At 37.0% G+C, this 11,848-nt stretch overlaps 1 protein-coding gene across 5 annotated transcripts in view; it reads right to left on the reverse strand.

The window, feature by feature from the left end:
• LOC105428051 (ras-specific guanine nucleotide-releasing factor 2) overlaps nucleotides 1–10,529 on the reverse strand; it is a 53,895-nt gene extending 43,366 nt beyond the window's left edge. For 2 of the 5 annotated variants that reach the window (XM_089083102.1, XM_089083098.1), the window contains exons 1-4: nucleotides 10,029–10,529; nucleotides 7,106–7,328; nucleotides 4,960–5,090; nucleotides 2,064–2,180 (exon numbers count right to left, since the gene is read on the reverse strand). In XM_089083102.1, coding sequence (XP_088939228.1) covers nucleotides 2,064–2,180; nucleotides 4,960–5,090; nucleotides 7,106–7,133 — 276 coding nt within the window. In that variant the 5' untranslated portion in view covers nucleotides 7,134–7,328; nucleotides 10,029–10,529. The remainder of the gene's footprint in view (nucleotides 1–2,063; nucleotides 2,181–4,959; nucleotides 5,091–7,105; nucleotides 7,329–10,028) is intronic. The other 3 variants (XM_089083099.1, XM_089083100.1, XM_089083101.1) reach the window with 2 other exon arrangements.
• Between the last annotated feature and the right edge of the window lie 1,319 nt (nucleotides 10,530–11,848).

The raw sequence follows: 11,848 nt of genomic DNA on the forward strand, positions 1-11,848 counted from the left end.
ACGTCACGTTTCCGCGGGAAAGGGACGCATATGTAATTGGACCCGCGGATATCTCGCGTCGCTGCATCTCGTAGGAGGCTCACGATGTCACCGATAGACAATGGTTGTAAAACGGGACGACGAGTACAGATTCGTACGAACGCAAGAGAGGAAGGGACGTCGTCGTCGTTCTCGCAATGGATGCAACGTGACGCGAACGTCGTCGAGACCGACGCCGACTCCGACGCTCTTTCTCTCGCTGCAAATCAATTTCGACTGTGCGTGCCGCGCATTAAGAAGCGAGTAAATATTTTTACTTTAATCAACGATTGACTGAAAAAAATTGAATTAAACGACAGAAAGATGATAAAATTTAACTGAAAATATTTCGCATATAAAACGCTCGGTATATTTCTCTTTTGGTAAATATTAAAAACTTTTCCTTAAATATTTTGTTAAAATATTTGATTTATTTTATTTATTTTAAGTAGACAGTAATATTAACATTATGTATTCAATCTTACGATTCCGATTGTGTTATATTGACAATGTGATACGAATGACTCTTAGAATAATATTTATAACCATACGTTTTTCCTCTTCAATAAAAGCTTCGAATAAAAGCATCATTAAAAATGGATTTTTAACCGAACGAAGAACAAAAATGACTTCTGCGAAGCGAAATGACCACGAGATTCATTTGATATGCTTTGCAGCTCTAGTCGGTGATAATTGCGTTGCTAAACGAAGTCGAGGCTGTTAAAGCGGCCGTTAAAGTTACGCATTATTTTTCGCAACACATGCGCGTGTGCGATCGATTTATCGTTGCGGCCGCAACGAAAGTGGAAATAAGGAAAAAAAAAAACAGTTTCCTCCTTGTCTAGGAGACCAAAAGAAAATAACTGAACGGCCGATATATCTTTAGAAAAAGCGGGAAAGCCAGCCAACATCACGTGACCTTTGCAGAAATCGATACGCTCTATCCTTATTATCTTATGCGTCCATACGTCGTAGACGAACATTTTAATTGCTTGGCGCATTACGAATTCATTTGTTTAATAAATATGCTCGTTTCTCAAGGATTTTGTATATATGAAAGTCTGAAGGAGATATCATCCGTCCGAATTTTTACAAGAGGTAATTTAAAATTTAAAATTCGTAATACTAAGATCATGAAAAGTGAACTAAGAACATTTTGTTGTTATATTTATAAATCAAAAAAGATAGCGACCTCGTCTACTTGGCTTTAATGCAGACTTTCTGATTCCGAGTCCGGTATTAAGCGAGTTCAATATCGAATAAAAAGGACATTAAATCAAACGATCGCATTTAGTAGATAATTGCGACGTTTGTGTAATCCTATAGAGAATTCCACCCCAGGTCAAGGATATTTCGAGGAATTTATTTTATAAATTCGAGTTCGTTTTGAAAATTTTCGTGTCGCAAAAAAAAATTCTCTGCACATGTCTGTTGCAAAAATCGTTCACAATTTTTCCAAATATCAATAACGCAATACAATTAAATTTCATAGAAAAACACGGTCCCCATCCGCGCAGGTTAAAAGCAGCATATTCTTTAAATTAAAATACATGTATACAACCGACATATTAGCCTTTGACATTTAAATACATTAACATATCGCTATTAAATTATCTATTACGCATTTAAATTCATGTAAAATAAATGAAGATAGAAAACTGTATTATTTTGTGTTGCCTCCTATAATTATTTTCGTGGTTTTATCTTAGAAAAAGTAAGAGAAAAAAAGTTAACTGATGCGTGTGATGAAAATTGTTTTCTGTGGCATAAATATACAACTCGGAACAACTTTCGCTCGTGTTTGTTGAAAAATATAACTTCGGGTTTAGAAAAAGCTTGAAAACTTTAACAACTCGACAGTTTCATATGCAATTTCTATTGGTACGTCCATAATATTGCAATAGAACAGAAGCATATATGCTATGTATTAAAGCGGAAATGGAAGTAAAATGCGTTTAATTCGTCAAAATTCTTTCATCTTGTTCGCGCGCGGAGTGCACTCTTTGCGAGAGAATTCATGCCTACGAAGGTAACACGTTGCGTACCTGTTTATCTGGTTCTTTGCCTTTAGCAGTGATGAGTCGATTGCAATAACAGCCTTCCAGCAGAACGACGCCACTGGGTCGTGAGCAAGTTTCGTTCTCATAATAGAATAGCAGATTCTGTAACAGACGTCATAGCCACCTATGGTAAAGTTCGTTTTTCTTTTACGACGAGAAAAATGTGGGCAAATAAATATAATTATTTTTTTTTTTTATACACGCACGATTAGAAAGAATAACAGTAACGTGATATTTAATATTTCTTGACCGAATACATAATATCGTGCTACAATTATTATTGTATTTATGTAAATATTTTTTACAATTTTGTAAAAAAATGAGTTTCTCAATAAAATAAGTATTTTAATGACGTAATTCGGATGTGCAGAAACCATCTAATTCAAATATGTGACTTAAGCTTTCACAAGTTTTTGCTTCATATGTATTTTCTCGCGCCAGAAGGCAGCAACGTCTGACCACATGTAGACCGTTTCTACTGCGGAATCCTCGCTTCCATCTCTCTCTCTCTCTCTCTTTCTCTCTCTCTCTCTCTCTCTCTCTCTCTCAGGCACGGCATAAAATATTACGTAGCCCTTCTCTGTTCCTTGCATAGTAAGACATTTCAGCGAGGTATTTAGAGAGAATACAGTAATTAAAGCTTAGGGTTGCACACACGTAAAGTTTACCTTCGCACATTTTAGTTAAATAACAGTGTCATACACATTTGTTAAATAACAGTGTTGCATATATTTGTTAAATCAAAATACGCTTTTACCTTCCATTAGCGAAATAATGGTTTGTAATACACATTTTTAATAGAAAACAGAAACTCGTAAAACGTAATAAAATCACACGAATTTATTTGCTACGTTATTAGAAAATGTATGCTGCGAAATAATATTGTCTGGTTTACGTTAAATCAAATTACAGGACGCACGTGTGTGTTACCGGTGCAAGGTTTGCGGTATGAATATTGCAATTGTACGTGCACTCATTTCATAAAGCCAGTTACGTTCCGGTATAATCCGCCGGATAAAATTCGCATTGCTGATACGTGATACAAACCCGGAACAATTTCGCTTTTGTCGCAACATGTGACATTATCGACAAGCATCTAGAAACGCAATCGGCAGTTAAAATACTATTGGCAAACAAAATTTTGTTTGTTCGTAACGCGCATTCCGCCTACTTGCTCCGCAAGTCCGTGAATTCCAGGTCACGTCGTGTATGAAAATTTACGGAAATTTTGTTAGTTATAAATTATTATGCGGCACGACTGCACCTTTTTATCGATAAATACAATGCAATTTGCGGCGGGGACACTCTCGCGTCTCGTAATGAAGTTTTTATGGGACAAACTTACTTTACAGAGTAAGAAAAGAAAAACTTAGCGGAAGAAGAGGATATATACCCCGGGGCACAAATCTTAAGATTAATTTAACTTCTGTCTCTGGAAATTGCGTATACGTATTTACCCAGCGCTACAAGAGAGAAAGAAGATCCTCTGTTCCTTTTACTAGTTTCGAACTCGCGCTCCTCGCGAATATAAGTGTGTTCGCGTGAAATGATAAGACATCGAAGTATCCGATCCTCGTAGATTCAAGATAAGTTTATTAAGCTTTAATAGCTCAAGCTCAAGTTACCGTCTATTATCCAATGACTCGAAACCTCTTGAGAGATATTCGATTATCACGCCTCGCGCCAAAGTTTCGATCCGCGACGAGTAAAATGGAGCTCTGTCACGCGACAATTTTCGCTCGTTTGACGAACTTTCGCAAACAACAGTTAAACATTCCTGAGTGAGACACCTTATTTATTATCTTTATTTGAATTCTCAAATAGAAAGAAGCGGGGCCTGCACTTTTCGTATTTATCCGATCCTATCAAAATGAGAAGAGCAAGATAATACTTGTTGTATTTATTTGATCCTACTCATTGCCTTTCAGTATATAAGTCGCCTCAAGCAAGTAAAAGTGAAAATCCCAGGATACCTTATAGATCGTTTTTCTTCAAATTACTTAAACGGTTGGGTAATACGATCACGAACTTTCATTAAAAAAAAAAAAAGTTGAAACTCATTTGAGATGCGATAACACGACTCCCATCTTTAATAGAATAATTAGAAGTTTCGCGTCTGCACTGTCATCGCCGTAATTGAGCGGTTTCATTGATCGCAAAAGCATATAACGAGAAGATTTACCGTTGACTTAAGTGATTGCACGATATTAGAATGAAGAGAGAAGAAAATGAGGAAAGAGAGGCCGAATTCTTGGCATACATTCCATTAAACGAGGTATCTGTCGCGAACTATGCCGAAAGTTCTTTCCTTAATTGTATCAGTTAGTTGACTAGTCCGAAACGCTGTGAGAGTTAATGAGACCTCATTTTCGAAGTTTGTTAGGTCATGAGTAAACAGACATCCTCATAAGCGAAGAAATTTCTGCGAAGAAACGCATTTCGCGCGCAGTACAATTTCGCGCAAACTTAGATGTTGTCAGTTGTTTCATCGGCTCTTAATATTTGAAAAGTACATATTAAAATGTGATGTCGTTCCCTGAAATGATGTCGACTACAAACTCGATGACATAACTTTCCGCGATAACTTTCCGCCGAGTAAACTTCTTGCAGAATGCTTTCGCAATTAATCTCGGAAAATTGCAAACTATGTGTCGCTACGAAATAATGAATCGCAAAGCTCGATTAAAGCTCAAAGTTTCAAGAAAGAAATTATGTGTACAGGAAGGATAAAAAGGGGAATCAAATTTACGTTTAAATTCGGAAATTGTTGGTTCTGATTCATGCGTGAAATTTCCAAATTGGATCACTCGGTAACGGATAACACGGATTGTACGGGCGAAAAACACGCTTGATAACACGATTCATCAACAATTCTACTGACCTGATAGAGGACGAACCATCGTTGTTGCCATTTGGTAGAGTCAGCTGTCCGTTTGTACAAATATCCTGACAACGAATGATCGTAATGTGCTTTCTCTGAGAGCATGACCAGCTGGGAGTCGTTTACCCTTACTGCAACATATCATAGGCAGACAACTCTTTTGAATGAAGCAATTAAAATCACCGGTGTATCATTGTTCATATTTTAAACGCGTAGCAAAAATGCAATTCGCGATATTACGAATTTTTCAAATATATTTCGTGAAATGAAATTTGTACAATTTTTTTTTTTACAAATGAAAACAAAAATTTATTCTCAGATTTTCACGGAAATTTAATATCAATTGTACTGTCTCTCTAAAATATTATACGATACTTGATTTATCTCGATTAATCTCACTCTTTGTAATGAATTTGTGCTCGAAGTGTACTTATGAGTTTTACACTTTTCTGGGTGTATATTAATTATGTGAATTGTGATCTATCTGTTTACTTGCAAATCAGCACGACGTGTGTAAACACAAAATTACATCAGAATTGCAAAGTCACATATATGTGGGATATATCTACACATTTCACATAATACAAGTGCACTGCATTACAATCAAGCATTGAGTTATCTCGCTATGCAACTGTTTCAATAATAGCGTTCAAAGTACCGGCGAATCTTGTTTGCCATATCGCATTAATGTAAATATTAATAATCGAGAATAAGCCGCGATGACAAACAGCGACAAATCTCGCCGTTCGTTTATTTGAACAATAACGAGTCGCAAAATCCCGGTAATTAAAAACGCGCTGCCGTCATTCGAGAAATGAGATCTAATGAAATTTTGCGAGAGCAAACAGGCGGGTAAAAGATCGCGTAACGATCCGAATACCGAGTCCGATCTGAATACTTTGATCGGATCGGACCATTGTGCCATTGGGCACGTCCGCTAGTTCCAGTTTCGACTAGATTTCGATCCGCGATGATGATACCGTTTCTAGTTCTGGTCTGTGTGAACTGCAACTTTGATTTAACTGCAGCTTCGCGAGTTTGCTCCAGTCGGCCGACGCCGAGCGAGACGCGAGTCGGCGTCGCAACTCGCGCGCGGTTATAGCCGTCGTTCCTTTCGTAAACTGTCGCGTATTTAACTTTAGCACCAAGATACGTGACGTCTGAAGAAACTTTGTTCCGCTCGGAGAAATCGAGCCCAAAGTTTTCCGAGAGAGAGAGAGAGAGACTCGCATAATCCGCACCTGCAATCTCCGCGCATGCACGGTTCGCCGCCTGAACGTGCGCCGCGTGAAAAAAGAAACGCGCAGGGGGATAGGGGTGAGAATGCGAGAATCGAAACAGCGACACCGCTCATTATATTTGTATTTATGTCCTGGTGCGAATGGAAAATCTAATCTTGATATTTCGCGGAAAATTTTTTCGGCAAACAATAGATTTGTGTGAAGCGAGCGCTATCGTAAATTTCGATGAGAGAGGGCAAACTTTCCAACGCAAATATTGTAGTTTTTCGAGAACGGGGAGGGAGCACGAAACCTTTGATGTTGCGTGCTGCTCGCGCTTTTATATTTAATATATAAACCCGCAACAAAATACACTATTGTTTGTTGAAACAGTGAGAACACCATCGGAAAGTCATACTGTGTCAGTGATTTTATAGATTCAGTACACGTGCCATGATTAAATGCACTTTGTGGTTGTGGATTAAATTAATGATGATTAATGCTCGCCGTATCTTCTGGAAATAGCTAAATAAATTGCTAAAATACGAATTTATGAAATGTGAAAATTTGTCATATTTCGATTTCGTTAAACAGCATTAAACAGCAATGTGCATATTCGAATATTAAATGTTACAATACAATATTGATCACGAGAAAGAGAATTATCTTTTACGAAAATATAATACATAAATTCGTAATTGACGTCATTCTGTCCGATGTTTTATTTTTATTTAATGATTTAATGTTTCAAATAAATACAATAACAGTCTTTATTTCGAATTAGTTTTCGAAATTTTGTGTGTGTGTGTGTGTGTGTGTGTGTGTGTGTGTGTGTTTCCCTATAATTTTTTTATTCATCACACAACACATGTTATAGTTACGGCTTTGTTTATTACAAAAGTGACAAAGAACAAGATATATCTTACCAGTTTTTTGCATTTTGGGACTGAGCATGATTGCAGGTCGTTACTAGAAGGGCGTCTCCCCCACAGTTGATCTTCACAGCGGTGATTGATTGTCCAAATTACCTTGTTTGGGTTCTAATAGCGTAGAAAAAAACGTCTTGTGCTACACGTTAAGCATCGAGGATGTATCTCGATCGATTTTGAAGACGTTCACGCAGATTCATCGGTAGCCATGTCGCTGCATCTGCAAATACGGGAAAGGAGTTCAATAAATAGGACGCAGTACGAGCGAATCTTTATGTCGATAAAATAGTTAATTTCAAACCGCAGCGTGTTGCCACCACTATGCCTGATTCATGGACATAAATATTGTTGACATCATTAATACCTATTAATATATTTATCGTTATAGAAACATATACTGATGTCCGATTTAGCTATATTCCCGCGACGAGGTATTATCGAGTTTCAACATAGAAACGGTCCAATAACGTTAATTTGTATAAATCAGATGGATCATTAATTCGTAATAAGTAAATATTGTTTAGCAAAACGATGCGATGTAACCGAAATTACTCGTATCTCTGAACAAATATCGAAATTAAACGTATTGATATCCCGCGTGCTCGGGCTACATAAATATACGCTGAAGCGCAGTAATGCCATTTTAATTATAATTGGATCAGAAATATATAAAATTGAAATTAATTTCCTAAACGCGGCAGCGTTTATCTAATTCTAAATTCCGATCTCGTCCATTTTACAAGCCGCGTTTCCGACCTGTTGACTCACTTATATTATATTATATCGGGACCGTTTGTTTTACATACTGTCTTTAGCTCATAAAAGCAAACGCGCGCGAAAGCCACTGTGAGCAGGAAATTGAAGCGATGGCATATGCAAGGACTGCGGAAATAAGATCCAAAGCTGTTTACGATTGAAATCAATATTCTCGAATATTTAATAGCTACGACGGCATGATAACCAATGATAATCTAATGGTTCGTAATCGTAATGATGGTAATTGTAATGAATCCAGCTGATTGCAAACTGATATTTCAATGATTTTTTAATGCTTTTTATATTTTGTACTTCTGATCGATATTAATCCTTATTTCGAGACAGTGATCTGTTAGAACACGTTTTTTCTTGCTTTGATTAAGATTAAAATTAAGTTTATCTTATAGATAATAGATATTATTTTTATTTAATAAAAATGTTTATACGGGATATGAAATTAAGTTGCATTATTATTCCCTTAAAAGCACATATTGTTTTTTTTTTAGAAAATCCTTAGAAAACTTAAAAATAAAATCTTCTTTAACTTTTTACTGCCGCCTTTTATTCTATATATAAAATATCACAATAGAAGAGTGAGAGGAAAGTAGACAAACTTTTTTAAATAAAATCATAGGATTTCTCTTACATAAATTAGTACATCCTCGTTATTTTGTATGCAATCGTATTAAGATTATAAAGAAATGAATATTTTATAAAGATATTATTTCATTTTTTTATTTCTTTTTATTTTCTGATACATTTTGGTATAGATTATAAGACTAAAAAAGATTCACCTTTAGATCTTATTTTTGTACGTAAAATGATGAGAAGCGATCAGCGTAAAAAGAGACATAGCTGCAATTGTAAGAAAAAAACAATTGCATATTGCATTACTTTGGTACCTATGTGCAAAGAATAGTCATTAAAGGTCAAAATGAATACTTTATACAAGATATTTTAGAATAAAAAATAAAATATCTTCTTATTATTATGAAAAATTATAAAACAATATATATTTTATATTATATTAAAATATTATACGTATATATAGATAATATTTTTATTTAAAAAAACCTATAATAATACTCTATATATACAAAAAAATCTCAATAAATCTCAATATATTAAAAAAAGATTTTGTTACTATCTTCAATAATTCGCAAGAAAATAGTTATTAACTTTTAATTTTACAGTCGATTATTTTGATTATATCTTTATTTTTAGAGTATATATAATAATTTTCTATGGAAATAAAGTAATTCTGTGATTAAAATTATCTATATTTTTTAATATCTTCTTATGGTTTATAAATACTGCTGCATTTATTGTGTCGTCAAAATGATTAAAGTAGGAAGAGATTCGCATGCAGTCTGTTTACGAGTGAAAATATACTGAGTTATAACTTTTTATTTAAAGCTCGTGAGACGCGTGTAACTCTAGGAGTTTTCCGATAAGTATGCTCAGCGATACGCATCCATTTTTTTATAACACTTGCCAGATATACCATTTTAAAAATATCTCATTATATTTTTCGCTTTTATAATCGATTATCCTATTTGTTATTATTCTATTTGTTTGCTGATTTTTGTAATTGAAAGATTTTAATTATTTCATCTTTACATCCGAACTTATCCGAAAACGCGATCGTCCACCATCCCTAATCTCGGAGCCAGCAAGAAGAGAAGGAAGGGAAAATATGCATGTGTGTGTGTGTGTGTGTGTGTGTGTGTGTGTGTGTGTGTGTGTGTGTGTGTGTGTGTGTGTGTGTGTGTGTGTGTGTGTGTGTGTGTGTGTGTGTGTGTGTGACTTGCGCCCCCGCATAATTTCAAATCCGCTTTCTCCCATAGTTGTCACTTACGTTAATGAGCTCTGATAGCAGCTTTTTCCCATCAATATCTGAATAAAAATCGTCGATTCTTCTGAGAAAGAGCACACGAAACTCGAAGAAACTACTTAGAAAAACGTGAAAAGAAATAGGGAGATTTAAAATTGATGCTACGAGAGATAAATGTTCGGAAGGCGAAAGGAAGATCGTTCTCCCGTCTCGTATGGCAAAGTCCTTTCAAAAATTTTCCTCCCTCGATGATAAAGGATCGTGAAAAAAAAGACAGGGAGGATTAGAGTAGATAAATAGAAAATTCAAAGCATATCTCTTTCACAGTACCTGCGCGTATTCTGTCGCATGCGTCGTACCACCCCTCCCGCGTTTGCCCTCTTTTTCGCCAGCCACCGAGTCCTCCGCGAGAAATCCCGCCTCGCCACCTGTTCGTGCGTGCTCTCAAGACCGCATGCTGTATAATAATTACCACCCCGTTTCTTCTCCTCGACCCACTTCTATCTTTCTTTCTCTCTTCTTCCTTCTTTTTTTTTTTTCTCTCCCGCGGTCGCGGAGATCACACCGGAAGAGGTGGTCCGTTGGTGCGTGCTTGCCACCGGTCTCTTTTGTTGACCCTCGCGACGATGCTTGACGAGCGAATCGACGATTCCCAGACGCCGGCTTTTATTTCTGGCACGACCAGGACGGCGACGTAGACGTGTACGATATAGACGCTGGAGGAGACGACGTCCCGTGATGACGGCCGGCGACGACGGCACCCGACGCTCCTCTTCTCATGATCGGGAGACCCGGCGACCTGCGATACTACGGTATTGGGGGTTGCGACGTGTCTGACGCGCGAGGGCGACCGACCGACCGACAAGCTTCTCCACCTATATATCGCGACACGCGCGCGTCCACCGCCCCGTGAAAGGATCCCGGAGGCTGCGCCGGATGGGCCCGCCAGTGCGCAAGCTCGCAAGCCTCGTAAACTCACCCTTTGCCGTAGGCGTCTCACCTTCTCACCCTTTGTAAACGAGAGAGAGAGAGAGAGAGAGAGAGAGAGAGAGAGAGGGAGAGAGAGAGACAGGGAGAAAGAGACAACTATCTGTGCCTGACTGCTTACCCCTGGCCCTTGCCGAGGGGCCACCTTACATCTAACATCGAAAATACCCCCGCTGGCTACGCAATCCAGGTCGGGCAAAACTGATGTACGGGACTGTATATCCGGTAATAACGACAAAAAGCAAATTTAGTTTGGCTTTGAGGAAGCGCACCTCGATAGACAGATCCGACAAATATATATATATATATATATATATATAAATTAAAACACCTTGGAGTGTATAGATGAGTAAAAAGAGATGTGAAAAACGCGGTATGCAAGCAAAGTGTAATGTGTAAAATGTAACGTAATATATTACATAGAATGCACGTCATGTGCATTATCGTCCATTAGTTCTTCCTCATGTGCCCCATAATTTTTTAATTCAACAGAACGGGGCTCTCCCTTCTCCGCTTTTAAAGAGGCGATTCGTGTCTGGAATAAAATATTATGGTCTTGTTTTCATTAACAGAGCTCTTTGTCTTTCTATCCTGTTTATTATGTTTAAATTTTCATGATTTACTTGCTAAATATGAGGAGTCCTCGGTATTGAAATTAATGAAGTAGCTCGATACTGTATGTGTGCGTGTGTTTGTGTATGTGCGTACAGGCAAAGAGATTGTGGGGGAAACTTATGGGCATGTGCGTCTCCTCACCCCTGGAAATTAATAATACGTCGCACCCCGACAAGAGTTACATTATCCAAACTAATTCGAAGTCAACGGCGCGCTTTTTGCATATTTATGTAATATATTATATTGGAAGAGTATAATTTGTAATATCTTTCGATAAAAAAGTTTCCTTTTAAAAGAATTTTATTTAAACCTGTTAAAGATAAATTATACAGCTTCCTCTCCATGCGAAGACCTACTTAAATAAAAAGTAATAAAAATTTATTCTCAAAAGCAAAAGATTTGTGTCTTGGAAGCTTCGATTGGAAGATAAAATGATTCATGTAAAAGATTTTATATGAAATCTTTATATAAAATATATGTAAAACTTCCCTTTGAGCGTGGTGCTGTATGAGAGAAATGCGCCGCAATCTGTGCCACATTGTATTCGG

This window comes from Pogonomyrmex barbatus, unplaced genomic scaffold, assembly GCF_055798465.1.
Source record: "Pogonomyrmex barbatus isolate J1 unplaced genomic scaffold, ASM5579846v1 scaffold7, whole genome shotgun sequence".
NCBI classification, from domain to species: Eukaryota; Metazoa; Arthropoda; class Insecta; order Hymenoptera; family Formicidae; genus Pogonomyrmex; species Pogonomyrmex barbatus.